This window comes from Heterocephalus glaber, unplaced genomic scaffold, assembly GCF_053883595.1.
Source record: "Heterocephalus glaber isolate CG9 unplaced genomic scaffold, H.glaber_assembly_v1.0 deba00001060, whole genome shotgun sequence".
Taxonomy (NCBI): Eukaryota; Metazoa; Chordata; class Mammalia; order Rodentia; family Bathyergidae; genus Heterocephalus; species Heterocephalus glaber.
The window spans coordinates 1,519,485-1,536,145 of NW_028258185.1; the positions used below are offsets into that span (position 1 = coordinate 1,519,485).

Here is a 16,661-nt window from a genome sequence, read left to right on the forward strand (position 1 = left end):
ATTGAACTTGGGACCTTACGCTTGCAAGGCAGGTGGCAGAACCACTGAGCTAAATCCCTGGCCTGTGCCCACTTCTTTGGGACAGTGCTTTGTCTACCTTGTCCTTGGCTTACTTGCTTTTTTGTTTTTGTTTTTTTTTGGAGACAAGGTCTCACTGTAGTTCTGTAGCTCAGGCTGGCCTTGAACTCACTATGTAGACCAGGCTGGCCTCAAACTCTCAGGCGATCCTCCTGCCTCAGCCTCCCAAGGGCTGGACTCAGGTGTTTTCGCCACCACACCCATCATCCCTGGCTTTTTCCACTGGTGACCTCTGCATGTGGGAAAGAGGCTGAGGATGTAGGACAGGAGAGGAGAGCAGAGTGAAGGAAAGCAGAAGAAGAAAGTGAAAGAAGATTTAAGAGGAAACCACAGGGCCTGTGGGGAAAGAGAGTCACTGCCATGGTAACAACCCCAGCTGTGGGGGAAGGGTAGAAGGTCATGGGTGTCCCATTGCCTAGGGGCCAGCCGGAGACCAGCACCTCCCAGCAGTTACACTTCCAGGGTCCATGTGACCAGTACCGAGCACCTCCTGTGAGATGAGCACTTTGCTGTCTGCTGTGGCTGCAGCAGGGAGCTTCACAGGCAGTTGTCCCTAGGGGTACCCCCTCTGGTAGGGAACAGACTTGTGTCCAGGTCCCTCTCAAGCTCCCTGTGGCCAGGCGTGGTTGAGACAAATCCTGTAAGTATTTTCCACAACCTGCTCCTCGGGCTTTATCCTGCCTCAGATTCAGCAGCCGTCCTTGCGCGCTGCTCCTTTCTCCTCCACCTTTCTCACTACTTTCTTGTTCTTTGGCCCTCATGTCACATTCTCCAAGCATGGCCCTGCGCCCCTCTCCAACTTTCCCCAAGCCTCTCCTCTCACCCCTATCACTTCTCATTCCTGCTGATTCTCTTAGGGAGACACCAGGTACTCTTATGAGCGATGGATAGCTCACTTAATTGTTACCACAGCAGCCATAAGAAAGGTCAAGGAACTTGGCTAAGGGCCTTACCACTTACTCATAAAAGAGCTGGGATTGTGCTTGGGCATTTCGGCTCCAGAGCCCATGTAGTGAAGCACACTATGGTACAATCAGTGGCTGCTGTGTTTTCAAAATGAACAATAATCTCTAACTTCCCCTCTCTACAGCAGTTACTGCCTTCGTACTGCTTCCTATTCTGGTCTTCCCTATATGAGGAAGTGGGAGATCAATTTTGGAGAGGGCAGTCTTGCATGCAAATCCTAGACCAGCCACTTGCTCGCTGTGTGACCCTGGGCAAAGTTCTTTACTCCTTGCTTCCAAGCCTCAATCTATAAATCTATAAATTGGGGATAGAGGAGGGGCTAACATCTGTCTGGTGAGATTGTGACCACTAACTGTAACATGATAGTGCAGCACAGGACAAGGGCTCAGTAGATGAGCAGCCAGCTTCCACTCTTTTTTTTTTTTTTTGGTACTGAGGATCGAACTCGGGACCTTGCACTTTCGAGGCAGGCAGCAGAACCACTGAGCTAAATCCCCACCCCGCTGTATCATCCATTCTTGGTGGCCCAGCCCCTCCATATCCGTTCCACCTTCTCTTAGATCAGCCACCCCCAAAACTCCCCCACCCCAGGGTGTGTCACTTCCTCCTCTGCAGCCTCCAGATCAGTGCACAAAGGCTGTGGCTGCCTCCAGAGGAAGGGCTGCTGTGCACACACCTGTGAGTACCAGGGCCCTGGGCCCTCCTGTCTCTTCTTTCAAACTCAGGCCACCTAGTCCCAACCTTTTAGGAAGAAGGCTCTGATCTGGATATTCAGGATGCTCCCTAGTCTTGAGAAAGGCTCAGACCTTTCTGCATTTCTCTGTTGCTGCTCCCTCCTCTAGTTTCACAGACCCCATCTTTCATTGGTTTCCTAAGAGAGGGGCCCCAGGGAGGGGAAGATGAGGACATATGAGTTCGATTTTTGGTGCCTGCCATGTGCCAGGGTTATATGAAGGTAAGTCCTCCCATATCACCCCCCGCTGCCATCCCTGCTGTCAAGGCTTTGTCCTCAGCTCAGGCTTCTTCCCAGTTAGTGCACAGACCTCACACTCCCAGGGGACTGTGGGCCAGCAGGTCAGTTCTCTTCCCACCTTGTGACTCTGAGTGGGTACCGGAGAGGGAGCTACTTGGTGTGGGAGATGTGGATGGCTTGGTAGAGGCTCTTGTTTTTCTGCATCTGAGGGGTATCAATCACAGTAGAACAACCAGAGTGGCCTGGTTCCCCAATACCTAGTGACAAGTTTACCTCAAGGGTTACAGTTCCTCAAAAAGGACAGGTGCTTTTATCCTTTAATCAAAGGACAAGCCAAATTTCTGAGTGAATTGGTTTATTGAAATGTATAGAAAAGCAGGGTAAGCCAAATTATGTAAAAGGGATATATGAAAATATAGCCAAAAGTAGATAGAAAATTACTCCAGCACAGTGTTAGTATTGAACCAAACACTATGCATCCAAGGAGGAAATTGTCCGAATGGTCCTGGTGGCACTTTTACTCTCTGGAATGCCATCAAACTGACAGCAATGAAGTTAAAGCCCTGTGCTCTCAGGCTGGGCCTCTAGTGGTCACCACCTTTTCAGAGTGAATATCTGCAAAGAGTGGAGTCACAGATATGTTTTAAGTGGCAGTCTGAAGATACTAGTATTAATGGTTACAGAAGATGTGTTGGTTCAGCTTCCAGATGTCAGTTTTTGTACAGGAAGGTCCTGGATCTCACTCTTATTTAAATATTGGCACACAGTTGTCAATGTAGCTATGGGTCAGCCAGTTGTTCAGAGTGACTGTCAGCCAGTCACTGGCTCAGTTACAGTTTGCGTTACAAGAGAAAGCTCAAAATGGAGTTAGTGTTGTCAAAGCATAGTTACGTTCATCATTAAAATGCTTGGGCCAGGGATTTGGCTCAGTGGCACTGCACTTGCCTCACAAGCTCAAGGTCCTGAGTTCAATTCCCCGTACCAAAAAAAAAAAAAAAGCCAATTTATGGGCTGGGTTGTAGCTCAGTGGTAGAACACTGGCCTAGTATGCATGAGGCCCTTGGGTTCAGTGCATGGTACCAGAAATATAATTTTACAAGACTCATTTTTTTCGGTACTGGGGATCGAACTCAGGACCTTGTGCTTTCGGCGGCACCACGGAGCTACATCCCTGGCCCTAGATTTACAAGAGTCATAAAGCAAAACACACACCACAACAGGGGGCAATGAGGTGTGTTTTGGAGGCAAAATTGAATCCTGGGGAGAGAAGGGAAGACTGAAGAGGACCCCCCCAGGGAGAGAGAAATGGGATTTGGTGGAGCCCACTGGGTCAGTGGGGAGAAGACAGGAAGGTGCTGGTACTGGTGCTGGGGTGGGAGAGGAGCAATCCAGCGATGCACCCAGAGGCCAGCTCTACTTCCTGTTCACTTGGCTTACTCTTGAGGACTTAGGTTTCTTTCTGTAAGGGAGGGGTTGAAGTAGGAGATACTGCCATTCTATAGTTAGGATCAGATGGGAAAAGGAAGTAAAACAAAGAACTGTGAAGAAGTAGAGAAGAGAAAAGCTGCAGAGAGATGTAATAGAATTTTTAAATAGGAAGGAGAAAGAAGAAGGAGAGAGACCAAGATGAGAGAGAGGAGGGATGGGCAGCAGCAGGGTGCATGGGTCCCCAAAGAGGAGAGAAGGGAAAGGAGAGGAGGAGGGGCCTCCTTTCGGGAGGTGGGTGGGCTTGAGGTCTCTGGGTTTGCCCTCTCCTGGGAGCCCGTGTGGTAGCCAGCGGGGCCCACCTGTGAGCTGAGTCAAAGCTGGGCTCCCTGCGGCCGCACCTCCAGCCTCACTGACCACAGCACGCAAGGGCTGAGGTTGCACTGGGCTGGCTTCTCCCGGAGGTGAGGCGGAGCTCTGTTTTGTACCGAACCTGTCTGAGGTCAGGGGCGGCGGGGGACAGGATGGGGGTGTTCAAACCCTACCCGTTCCCCACACTCTCAGCACAGCTTCTGGACTTGAGCCAGGTGGGGGAGGAGGCAGCGACCTCGTGACGAGGTGTTAGTGTCCTTTCCCCAGCGGGTGACAGCGCAAACTGCTATGATCCCTAAGCCCAGGAAAGGACGCCTACCTGAAGATCTCTCTTGCACATCCTTCTCCAGGGATTTATCTTACAGATTCACTTGTACACGGGGTAAACTGGTAAACACGTTATTTTTCCTTGCAGCATTATTTTTAATAGGGAACAATGATAAACAATTTGATTAATTAGTTAAGATTTTTGGGGTGCTAGGGAGGGAACCCAGGGCTTTGCACGTGTTAGACAAGCACTCTACCAATGAGCTACATCTCCAACCCCAAAACAATTTAAATGCTCGTTAAGGGACTAAGTACAACACGATGTGCCTATGGAATGGAAATCTGAATGGGTGTGAAGATAAAAAGGGAAGTTATTTTCTCAGGTAGAAAGATTTTGAAGAAAACTAGTAAAAGAAAAACACACAAAGGGCAAAATTCTGTATATTTTACCATTTATAGAATTCTACCATTTGATTTAATCAACTGAAAAGTACAAATATTTATATTAATATCTGCAAAAAAAAGCAATCTCTAGAAAGATTAAAGAAACAAAGAAATAAGCTAGGGTAGGTATAAAAATGGGTTTATGTCCTGAATTCAATCCCTGCTACCAAAAAACAAAAAACAAAAAATGGGTCTATGGGGCATGGAGTATGTGATTTCTTACTATCTTATTTAACATTTAAATTTTTTAATGGTAAAATACACATTCAAATTTATCATTTTAACTGTTTTAAGTATACAATCATTAATTTCAGAACTCTTCAAATTACTCCCAAAAGAAACTGCCCTTAGCAGAGAATGGTGACATGCACCTGTAATTTCAGCATTCTGGGAGACTGAGCCAGTAGGAGGATAGCAAATTTGAGTTCAGCTTGGGCAATTTAGCAATTCATTGAGCTCTTGCCTCAAAATAAAATGAACTAAATAAAAATGGGAGCTGGGCTTGGTGGCACAAGCCTGTGATCCCAGGATTTGGGAGGCTGAGGCAGGAGGATTGCCAGGAGTTCGAGGCCTTTCTGAATTACATAGTGAGGCCCTGTCTCAAACACACACACACACACACACACACACACACACACACACAAATGAGTCGAGCATGTAGCTCTGTGTGAGGGCCTTTTTACTTTTTCCCATTACTGGAGATTGAACCCAGGATCTCATGCATGCTAGGGAAGTGCTGTACCACTGAGCTATATCCTCAGTTCTTTTTATTTTATTTTGAGACACTGTTTCTCTAAGTTGCCCAGGCTGGCCTTGAACTTACATACTTCCTGCCTCAGCCTCTCAAATAACTGGAATTAGAGCACCACTGTACCTGGCCCTCCTCTTGATAATGTTCTGTGATGTACAAGGGTAAATTCTGATGAAGTCCAATTTATCTGTTTCTCTGGAGTTTTGCTTATGTTTTGGTGTTATGGCTAAGAATCCATTGCTAAATGCAACTTCATGAATATTCTTCTCTATATTTTCTTCTAAGAGTTTACAGTTTTAGCAGTTATATTTACATTTTTAAAAAATTGATTTTCAGCTGGAGATTTAGCTCAGTGGTTCTGCCACCTGCCTTGCAAGCACAAGGACCTGAGTTCGATCCCCTGTCCAAAAAACAAAAACATAAACAAAAATGGTAAAAAATTGATTTTCAGTTAAGTTTGTATACTATCGGGATCTAACTTCATTCTTTTATATATGACCACCCAGTTGTCCCAGCACAATTACATGATGGCTATTATTTTCCCATTGAAGTATTTGGTCCCCCTTTTGAAGATCAGTTGGCCATGAGTGCACAGGCTGACTTCTGGAAACACATCTCTGTTCCATTGATTTCCATGTCTGTCCTTATGCCAGTAGTACCCTATATTGATTAATGTGGCTTTATAATAACTTTTGAAACTGGGAAGTGCGAGTATTCCAAATTTATGTATTTTTTTCAAGATAGTTTTGACTGTCTAGGATCCTGTGCACTTCCATATGAATTTTAGGATCAGTTTTTCTATTTCTGTAAAAAAAGAGACCCATTGGGATTTAGCATTTTGATTTTTGAAGCATGGTAACGGGTTGTCTATTCAAGTGTTTGTTGTGGTTTTTGAGACAGGGTCTTACTGTGTGATCCAGGCTGACCTCAAACTCAGAATTTTCCTGCCTTAGCCTCCACAGTGCTGGGATGTGCCACCATGCCCAGCTTCTGTTGTCATTTTGTGGTGCTAGGGATCCAACCCAAGGCCTTGTGCATGGTAATCATGCATTCTACCACTGAGCCACACCTCCAGCCCTTTAATTTGATTTATTTATTTTTAAAAATTTGAGTCAGAGTCTCACTGTGTGATTCAGGCTGGCTTCAAACTCACAGTGGTCCTCCTGCCTCAGCCTCTCGAGTGCTGGGATTACAGGTATGTGCCACCACGCCTGGCTCTAATTAAATTTTTAAAAATCAGGAATTTGCATAGTTTTCCTAGAGGTCTTCCCAGGAATAACCCTGTGTCCAGGCTCTTTCACAATCTAGAGTTCCTTTTTGCAAAAGTACAGAAAAGAGAAAATTTTACCAACCTTGGTCTTCCTTCCTTATCCTGGACCTTTAGGAAGTTCTTCACTGGACCTGCTGGCACATTCTGGGAGACTGAGACAGGAGGATTGCATGCTTGAGCCCAGTGTGGGCAACTTAGCAACTTAATGAGATCCTGTAGCTCAGATGTGAAGGCTGTGGGCTGCTAAGCAAACAAAAAAGGAAGTTCTCCTGATCTAACCTTCATTCCTCCTCAACCAAATAGAGCTACCATTCCCTAACTCTCTTGCTCCATCTGCTCCAGCCTTTTGTTTGCCTTCCTACTTATTGACCCTCAGCACTAGGGATGGAACTCAGGACTTTACTCTTGCCAGGCGCAGGCAGCACCACTGAGCTACATCCCCGGCCCCTGCTTTTCTTAATAAGAATCCAAGACTGTAAGCTGTGGAGGCTGTTGGATTAGTCAGATCGTTTATTCAACTCCCTCACTTTACAGATGCAGAGACTGAGACTCAGAGAGGAAGCCTGACGTGCCACTCAGCCAGTGAGTAACTGAGGTATAACCGTGGGACAGTGGAACAGATCTGGTGTGTTTTATTTGGTTCTACTTCTACTACAGTGTAGAGTCTTGGTGGGAAGACTCGGGTGGAGCCCTCGATGCCTCAGGCCCAGTCCTCAGACCCTTTGGGGCTACTCTGTCCATGTGAAGTCTGAGCACAGGAAGGACAGGTCTTTTTTTTTTTTTTTGGTACCGGGGATTGAACTTGGGTCCTTGTGCTTGCGCAGCAAGCGGTGAAACCACTGAGCTAAATCCCCAGCCCAGGACAGGTCTTCTTGAAGGCTACTATCCTGGCCTGGTTTAACCCCTTCCTGTCATTTTGAAGAAACTGCTGAATCCACAGGTTGATGTGAAACTGTGAGGAGAGAGAAAGATTTTAGAGTGGCAACCACAGTGGAGTTTAGAGGACTGAGAGTTTGGAGGTCCTGAGGACCCATGTGTTTCCTTTATATCCTTGTACAGGCCATGGTGGTTTTGTCAATGCCTCTTGTTTTCCTGCTGGTGCTGGGCAGAGGTGAGAGTAAGTTGGACACCAAGATCTCATCCCCAGGGGAGGCCACAGAATGGGGGGATCCTGATCTGACCCTGCCGGGGTCCTGCCACCCAGCTCCCTCCTGTCAGAAGTGCATCCTCTCACACCCGAGCTGTGCATGGTGCAAACAACTGGTAAAGACGAGCCTGCAGCCTTTGAGCCATGTGTCTGTGTATGCGTGGCCTATGTGTGTGGCTGTATGGTCACGTGTAATTTTTCTGGGTACACTCTGCAGTCTCAGGTGTGACTGAGTGTGTGCACACAGGACTGCTATGTGGGATTGTGTGAATGTGCATTCACATGCTTATAAGTTTCCTATGCATGTACGATTAGGTTTGTATCTGTTTATTTGTATGTGTGGAAGACTTGTGACCCTGACTGCAGAGGAGTGTGTGCCTATGGGAGTCCATGCTTGTATATCAGTAGAACAGCCTGCTCTGTATCTATACATTCAAGAAAATGTGTTGGCTACTTCAGGGTGCCATAAGAAGATACCACAGGCTGGGTGGCTTAAGTTACAGGACTTTCTTCCTTTCTTTTCTCTCTCTCTCTCTCTCTCTCTCTCTCTTTCTCTTTCTCTCTCTCTCCAACAGGGTCTCATTATGTAATTCAGGCTGGCCTTTTACTATGTAACCCAGGTTAGCTTTGAAGTAATTGGGGTCCTCCTGCCTCAGCCTCCAGCGTGCTGGGAATTCAGGAATGTGCTACCATGCCAGGCGAGAAGAATTATAAGAATTAAAAGAATTAATTTCTTATAATTTGGGAGGCTGGGAAGGCCAAGATCAAAGTGCTGGCTGATTTGGTTCCCCAGTGAGAGACCTCTGGCTGGCTTGTTAGGTCCTTACATAGTAGAGAGAGAGAGGACCAAGCTCTCTCATGTTTCTGTTTACAAGGGCACTAATCCCATCACAAGGGGCCCACCTTCAGGACTTCATCTAAATCTAATTACCTCCCAAGAGCCCCATCTCCAAATACTAACACACAGAGGTTAACATAGGAATTTGGGGAAAGAATTGTCCACTCTGTAGCAGAGAGCGCCTGGGTTTTTGAGTCTCAATTCCTAGATGTGTAGTAGCCTGTAGCTGGGCTGGCAAGAGGAAGAGAAGGCTTCCACAGGCCTGTGTGCTTGTGGTGGGAGTGTGCAGGAAGATTTAAGCTTCCTAAGTGGCTAAGGGGCTGCAGAGTGAAGTCGCCTCGGCTGATAAAACAAGGCTGTTTTTTGTTTATGCCTTAAAGAGGCAGGGCTCACGGGAGAGCCCCCAGGGCTACTGAGCTGGGGGTGGGGCAGGACCACTGTCTCTCTCACAGGCAGATGAATTAGATCAGTGCAGGTCCCAGCTGGGGTGGGGGTGGGAGCACATTCAGAGGGCAGTCAGAGAGGTCCAGGAAAAAGGCAGGTAGTGCACCTGGGAGAACAGGAAGGGTAGGCATGAACTAGAATCTGCAGGAGGCAGAGAGGCAGAGGTGCCAGGTTGAGGTTGAGAAGATGAGCCTCAGGACAGTCAAGTCTGTGTCTGCCTTCTCCAATCCCTAGACCAGGGGCTGGCACCCTGGCCAGCTGAGAAGCCACCCTAACCATTTCCTTCCCCTGCGGCTTCCCAGTCATTGCAGGGGTACCAGACATACTGCGGGGAGGCATCTCCTCTCTGACCCTGTCCTCCTCTCCAGGAACTGTGGGTCTTAGCCTGACCTCCTTCCCATTCGGGACTGGGCATGCAAGGGACACTGTACTCTTTCTGTGGCAGTGAGGTCCCTGAGATCTTAACAGGAAGTCTGTGGCTTTTGGGGGTGGGGAAGGATAGGTGGCTGGGGAAGGGGGAGGTAAGGGGAGGGGAAGGGACTGCTTTAGGAAGTGGGGGCTCTGACAAGGAAGAAAGGGCCAGAGTTCAAGAACAGCTGTAGAGGAGAGGGGAGAGAACCACAGGGGCTCCCGGATTTAACTGAGAGCGGAGGAATAGGCGACTGGGACGACCTGGTTCGCGGGGTGGTTTGGGAGCGGGCAGGGGCCTCGCGTGCTGGGTTCCAGACACGTCTCTTCTTGCCGCCCAGAACTTCACCGCCTCTGGGGAGGCGGAGGCGCGGCGCTGCGCAAGACGCGAGGAGCTGCTGGCTCGGGGCTGCCCGGCACAGGAGCTGGAGGAGCCCCGTGGCCGGCAGGAGGTGGTGCTAAACGAGCCGCTCAGCCACGGCACCCGCGGCGAGGGGGCCACGCAGCTGGCGCCGCAGCGGGTCCGGGTCACGCTGCGGCCAGGTGAGTCCCGGGCGGGGCGTCCGGGCGGAGGTCTGGGCAGGGGTCCGGGTGCGCCCCGCTGACTGGAGTGTGCTCGCCCAGGGGAGTCCCAACAGCTCCGGGTCCGCTTCCTCCGCGCCGCGGGATACCCGGTGGACTTGTACTACCTTATGGACCTAAGCTACTCCATGAAGGACGACCTGGAGCGCGTGCGCCAGCTGGGGCACGCCCTGCTGGTCCAGCTGCAGGAGGTCACCCACTCCGTGCGCATCGGTGAGCCGCGCTCACGCGGGCGCCACCCTCCCCAACTTTTGCCTCTGCTGCTGCCTTCGACCTCTGCCTTAGCCCCGCCAAAGTCCTGGACTCACCACCCCAGTCCGTGCCTTCTCCGTGTTTAACAGAGGTGCCAGGCCACGGAATCCTGACTTCTCTCCCTAGAAACACCATCTTTAGGTCACAGCTGGAGAAGGCATAGGACTAACTGTCGAGTAGGACCCCTCACTTTACAGGAGGGCTGAAGCCCAGAGACTGCAGCAACGGTGTTCAGACAGCTGCCCAGCATCGTACAGCTGCCTTGGACCTCCCACCTTGGACAGGGCCCTGATGCCACCATCTCACCTCAGTGTCCCCTGGACAAGGCCTACCTGCCACTGTCGCTGCTCTCCATTCTGTGCTCATCTCTCCTATACTCAAGGGCCTCTCCTTTGCCTCCTGCTACTTCTATACCCTACACCCTGGTTTTCCTCAGCTTTTAGGAAGCCCCTACCTGCCCGTTGCATCTTCTTAATCCCCCTGCTCCCATCCCCAACCTGGTGGTCTCACCCTTTGTGGGGTACTGGGTCCCAGCCTTCTAGGAGCACTTCCCATGGCTTCTCTAGGAGCAGCCCTTCCCTTCCCATGGACTCCTCCTTTTGAATTAGCAGTGACCCTGGCACAGGCCTTCTGTTCACCCCCAGGTTTTGGCTCCTTTGTGGACAAAACAGTGCTGCCCTTTGTAAGCACAGTGCCTTCCAAGCTGCGCCACCCCTGCCCCAGCCGGCTGGAGCCCTGTCAGTCACCTTTCAGCTTTCACCACGTGCTGTCCCTCACGGGGGATGCTCAGGCCTTTCAGCGGGAGGTGGGACGCCAGAATGTGTCCGGCAACCTGGACTCACCTGAAGGTGGCTTTGACGCCATTCTGCAGGCTGCCCTCTGCCAGGTGAGGAGGTGGGGCCAGAATGAGCATCTGAATGACTGCACCTATGGTTGTGTAGTGAGTGTCCAATTCTCTGGGGTTGCCATTCATAGCATCTTCACTATATTTTGCATATTTATTTATTTATTTATTTAGGTACTGGGGATCGAACTCATGACCTTGCGCTTGTGAGGCAGGCATGGTGCCACTGAGCTCCGATTAACAATTACCTGGTGGATTGGAATGAAATACTGTACCTTGAGGAAGAGGCTCCTTTTTTTCCTTCACTTCTTCACTAGCAGCAGCCCTGTTTTAGGGGGTGTGGAGGGCAAGAGAAGCTGGTGGCAGAGGGATGGACAGCTGGCACATCTGTGGCTCATGGGGCTGGCTGGGGCTGCTCTCTGGTCATGCCCAGGTCCACAGCCCAGTGCCCCCCTACCTCAGGAGCAGATTGGCTGGAGAAATGTGTCCCGGCTGCTGGTGTTCACTTCAGATGACACATTCCACACAGCTGGGGATGGGAAGTTGGGTGGCATTTTCATGCCCAATGATGGGCACTGCCACTTGGACAGCAATGGCCTCTACAGTCGCAGCTCAGAGTTCGTGAGTGCCTCCTCATTCTAACCTCTTCATCTGAGCCTCTTCAGCCCCCACTCCCCACCCCCTGGCCTCACTCTCCTTCCTGGTGATCATCTGTAGATATCCTGCCATCGTCCCCTGGAGGTTCTCCTCCCCGTCCCCAGATGCTGGGCCAGCCAGGAAACCTGTGTCTCGCACTCCTTGCTTCCTTCCTTCTCTTTACTAAGTCTCCAGGACTCCTCTGGCTGGTGGAACCCTGGGTCCTGGGTTTCCTGGGCTGAGGGCACCTGGCACGTTGTGGGGAGATCTGTGGTGCTCACCTTGTCCCCACTCCTTGCCTCAGGACTACCCCTCTGTGGGTCAGGTAGCCCAGGCCCTCTCTGCAGCAAATATCCAGCCCATCTTTGCTGTCACCAGTGCCACACTGCCCATCTACCAGGTGAGATTGGAGTGCAGACCTCCTGTACTCCCAACTTCCTCAGTTCCTCCAGACCAATCCCCCCCCCCGGCCCCGCCCATGTGCCTCCATTCTGGGCCCTAGCAGCCCATGTTCTTAGAGCTGTGTGCCACTGTTCCCTCAACTCCTAACTCAGGAGCTGAGCCAGATGATTCCCAAGTCTGCAGTGGGCGAGCTGAGTGAGGACTCCAGCAATGTGGTGCAGCTCATCATGGACGCTTACCATGTGAGGGCTGGGTCTGGGGAGTGTGGTAAGGGTAGGCACAGAGGTGAGGTGGAAAAGGATCTTCAGCTGGGGTGGCAGAACCAAGGGCATGGCTACTTTTCAATTCTACCATTCCACAGCTGCTACCTATAGGTAGCTATGTAGTTCCAGCTGGCCTTGAACTCACTGTGTAGTCTAGGCTGGTCTCAAACTTGCCATGATCCTCCTGCCTCAGCCTCCTGGGTGTGAGGATTACAGGCCTGCACCACCACACCTGGCCATTAAGTGTCTGGTCTGCACAGAGCATGCAGCCCTCCCTGCCCTGGGCAAGGAAAGGTAACCACATTCACTGGGCTTTTACATCATGCCAAGTGCTTTCCTAGTACACATACTATCCTGCCATCTCCTTTAATCACCCTACTTCACAACTGTTATCATCCCTGCTTAGGAAGAGGGAAGAGACACAGGAGGCTAAGTGCCTGTCCAAGGTCACACAGATAACAAATAGCTGTACCTAGAGAGCCATCAAGCTATCTGGAGCCTGAGGCTGTTTCCGGTGTTCATAAACAATTCAGAACCCAAGACTTTTTCTCTTTCTTCTTTCTTCCTTTTTCTTTTCCTTCTTTTCTTTTCTTTTCCTTTTCTTTTCTTTCTTTCTTTCTCTCTTTAGTGAGACAGGGTCTCACTATGTAGTTCAGGCTGGCCTTTAAACTCATGGTGATCCTCCTGCCTCAACCTCCCAAATGCTGGGATCACAGGCTTGGCCACCGTGCTGGGCAGAACCAGAGACTTTTACGGGTGGCATAAAAAGTCCAAAGTGTTTCTTGGACTTCTGTTGTATCTCTCCATCTAGATTGTAGGGCTCTTGCCAGGGACCATGTCCTAAACCATGGTGAGACTGAGACAGCATCAGATTTCCCAGGGCAAACTCCATGTAATGAATCTGCCCTTAGACCACGTGTGCACACAAATGACATGTCCTGACCTTGGGTTTGACACAAAGCCACTGCACAGTTGCCAAGTCTGACAACCCCCGTGGAGCTTGCTGGCAGCTGGGCTGCCATGCTGTAGGAGAGGCTCCCAGATCCTGGGAATTCCTCAGTTCTCTCACAGGTCCTTCCCCTGAACTGCCTCCTCACAGGAGAGGACAGGCAGGGCAGGTTCAGACAGAACTGAGAAGGGCTGGAGAGAAGGGAGGGTGGGGTCGGGAGTTCTGCTCTCACGTGATTCCTCCCCGTCGTCTTGCAGAGCCTGTCATCCACTGTGACCCTTGAGCACTCTTCACTCCCTCCTGGGGTCCACATTTCTTATGAATCCCAGTGTGGGGGTTCTGAGGAGGGTGGAGCTGGGGACCGGGGACAGTGTAACCATGTTCGAGTCAACCAGACGGTGAGTACCAGCCAGGATGGGCGGAAGGATGCAGGTGGGGAGCGGGCCAGTGACACAGGCGGTGAAAGATGAGGGCAGGCAGAAGCAGGGTAGTCTTCCACTCGTCCTTTCTGAGGGGGGTTAATGCATGGCTTCCTCAAGTGTGTCTCTAGGAGATAAGTGTTAGCATAACTGTGTATCTTAACATTTACTTACTACGAGGTGTATTCTGCATGATCAAGGGCTTGGGCTCCTTCCTTTGTGCATGTATCACTTAGACTGGCTCCTGCCTGCCCTGTCTTCAGGTGAATTTTTGGGTTACTCTCCAAGCTACCCATTGCCTCCCAGAGCCCCATCTCCTGAAGCTCCGAGCTCTTGGCTTCTCAGAGGAGCTGACTGTGGAGCTGCACACACTGTGTGACTGTAACTGCAGTGACACCCAGCTCCAGGCTCCACACTGCAGTGACGGCCAGGGGCAACTTCAGTGTGGGATATGTAGGTGAGAGCCTCCTTGCCTCTTCACCCAGCTGAGTTCCATGGTGACCACCCCTCATGTTCCTTCACTTTCCACCCTCCCACTAGGGTCTAGCAGAGCCAGCCCCTCCAGGGCTCCTGACTACCATGCCCTGAAGTTTCCCTGATATGCCCAGCCCTGCCCTGAAGCAGAACCCCTCCACTCTTACCTGATGCCACCCTTGAAGCTCCACTGGGTCCTGGCACATGTCTTTCTCCAATACTTTCAAGGACCTGGGTTTATAGGATCCTGGGAGATAGGTCAGGAATGGTCAGACTCATGCATCCCTGTCCTGTGCCTTCTCCTCCCAGTTGTCTCCCTGGCCGCCTGGGTCGGCTCTGTGAGTGCTCTGAGGCTGAGCTATCCTCCCCAGACTTGGAGTCTGGGTGCCGGGCCCCCAATGGGACAGGGCCCCTGTGCAGTGGAAAGGGACAGTGTCAATGTGGACGTTGCAGCTGCAGTGGTCAGAGCTCTGGGCGTCTGTGTGAATGTGATGATGCCAGCTGTGAGCGACACGAGGGCATCCCCTGTGGAGGTACCTAAATCCTTTGGGAGAAGGGCAGGGTTAGAGGGGTCCTCCTGAGGGTACTGGGGGCCTGAGAGTCTGGTATATAAAGTTGGAGGATGTGCCTGGCACCTTTGGGTGGGATTTGGTGCGTGGTCTTGTGGTGGTGTATGAGGGCCAACTGTGTACGGGGAGCATGGTTGTCACCCTGTGGATGGCTCTATCCCAGGCTTTGGCCGATGCCAATGTGGAGTGTGTCACTGTCGAGCCAACCGCACAGGCAGAGCATGCGAGTGCAGTGGGGACACGGACAACTGTGTTAGTTCTGAGGGCAGCCACTGCAGTGGACATGGACACTGCAAATGCAACCGTTGCCAGTGTTTGGATGGCTACTATGGTGCTGTGTGTGACCAGTGCCCAGGCTGCAAGACACCATGTGAAAAACACAGGTGAGGCCTCAGGTATTGTCTTGAGAGCACTTCCATCTGCCTGCTCTCCTTCCTGCATGGGGTGTGAGCAAAGGCCAGTGGGTAATAGCTGGTAACTTATTGGCATCCATTGGACAGGGACTGTGCAGAATGTGGGGCCTTTGGGACTGGTCCTCTGGCCGCCAATTGCAGCATGGCTTGTGCCCATGCCAACGTGACTCTGGTGTTAGCACCTATCTTGGATGATGGCTGGTGCAAAGAGAAGACACAGGACAACCAGCTGTTCTTCTTCCTGGTGGAGGAGGGTGGAGGCCGAGTTGTGCTGAGAGTGAGACCCCAAGAGAGTAAGTGAAGGATGCCTGGGAGACCCTAAACAGGAGTCTTGGAAGTCTGATAGCAGGGGCTCAGAAGTGGGGATGGGGTTGTGATAACTGAAGCAGACTGGAGAAGTCCAGGGCTAAAGCACAGATAATGAGGCTAAGGCCCTAGGCCAGTGATGGCGAACCTTTTAAAGCTCTCAGTGCAGCCCATGTGCCATAGGTTTTCCACCACTTCGAGGGCAACCTTGACCCTACTGGCTTCCCTGTTTTTTGTGACAGACAGGGTTGAGAGCTAATACTGGGGGCTAATGTGGATGTGTCCCTGTATCTGAGCCACCAGTAGTTTGTGCGGTTTCTTTCCCACAGAGAGAGCAGACCACATCCAGGCCATCGTGCTGGGCTGCATAGGGGGCATTGTGGCAGTAGGACTGGGGCTGGTCCTGGCTTACCGGCTCTCAGTGGAAATCTATGACCGCCGGGAATACAATCGATTTGAGAAGGAGCAGCAGCAACTCAAGTGGAAGCAGGTGAGGAGGCTGCTTCCTGTACCACTGGGCTGGCCTCTCCTTGCTTGGTTCCTTGGCTGGGTCCCATTGATGCTTTTTTTTTTTTTTTCAATGGTTATTTTACCCCCCCCCCCCCAGTACTAGGGATTGAACTCAGGACCTTGCTCTTACCAAGCAGGTGCAGTGCCACTGAGCTACATCCCCAGACCCCCACTGATGCTTCTTCATCCCCCTTACTAAGCCCTCTCTCTACATGGGTGCCTCCCTCTGCACACTTAACCCATCCTGCTAACTTCCTTCAGCTCTTAGGATCCTGCTCAAGTTTCAGGCTTTTAAGATAAAGGGGAGGAGGAATCCTGAGATTTGCCCTCATCATCTGCACCTTTTTTCCCAGGACAGCAATCCTCTCTACAAAAGTGCTATTACGACCACCATCAATCCCCACTTTCAAAGGGCAGAGAATCCCATTTCCTGAGGGGGAATCTACCCAGGACCCTGTGCTCTGGGAGGACAATGGAATGGAGGGCAGGGCCTGGCAGGCAGCAGTCTGGTTGGGGAATAATCTGCTGCTGAGGAGTGGCTGCCACCCTACTTGGTTTTCAGTGACACCCAAAGGGCAGCTTCCTACTGCTGCAACCCTGTTCCTCACCTCACGAAGAACATGCCTTGCTCTCCATGCAATAAAGTATCTTACTCTAGA

At 51.1% G+C, this 16,661-nt stretch overlaps 1 protein-coding gene across 6 annotated transcripts; it reads left to right on the top strand.

Moving 5' to 3' along the window:
- The first annotated feature begins 582 nt into the window (after nt 1–582).
- Nucleotides 583–16,661, top strand: Itgb7 (integrin subunit beta 7). Of its 6 annotated transcripts, none has more exons than XM_087209721.1 (16): nt 583–718; nt 7,081–7,141; nt 7,606–7,809; nt 9,725–9,926; nt 10,008–10,178; nt 10,862–11,103; nt 11,524–11,682; nt 12,002–12,097; nt 12,252–12,341; nt 13,569–13,709; nt 13,994–14,187; nt 14,514–14,737; nt 14,937–15,156; nt 15,274–15,479; nt 15,822–15,982; nt 16,356–16,661. In XM_087209721.1, exons 3-16 carry the CDS (start codon nt 7,609–7,611, stop codon nt 16,434–16,436), a joined length of 2,388 nt encoding a protein of 795 aa, XP_087065847.1. In that variant the 5' UTR covers nt 583–718; nt 7,081–7,141; nt 7,606–7,608; the 3' UTR covers nt 16,437–16,661. The 6 variants fall into 6 exon arrangements, with proteins under 6 accessions (XP_087065847.1, XP_087065846.1, XP_087065848.1 ...); XM_087209720.1 differs by having other exon boundaries at nt 7,081–7,128; XM_087209722.1 differs by lacking the exon at nt 583–718 and adding an exon at nt 1,616–1,722 and having other exon boundaries at nt 7,081–7,171.

Coding starts and splice junctions, on each gene's coding strand:
- Itgb7 (XM_087209721.1), top strand. CDS start 7,609: ATGGTGGTTTTGTCAATGCCTCTTGTTTTCCTGCTGGTGCTGGGCAGA. Junction 7,810..9,724: donor GTGCATGGTGCAAACAACTG/GTAAAGACGAGC, acceptor CTTGCCGCCCAG/AACTTCACCGCCTCTGGGGA. Junction 10,179..10,861: donor CACCCACTCCGTGCGCATCG/GTGAGCCGCGCT, acceptor GTTCACCCCCAG/GTTTTGGCTCCTTTGTGGAC.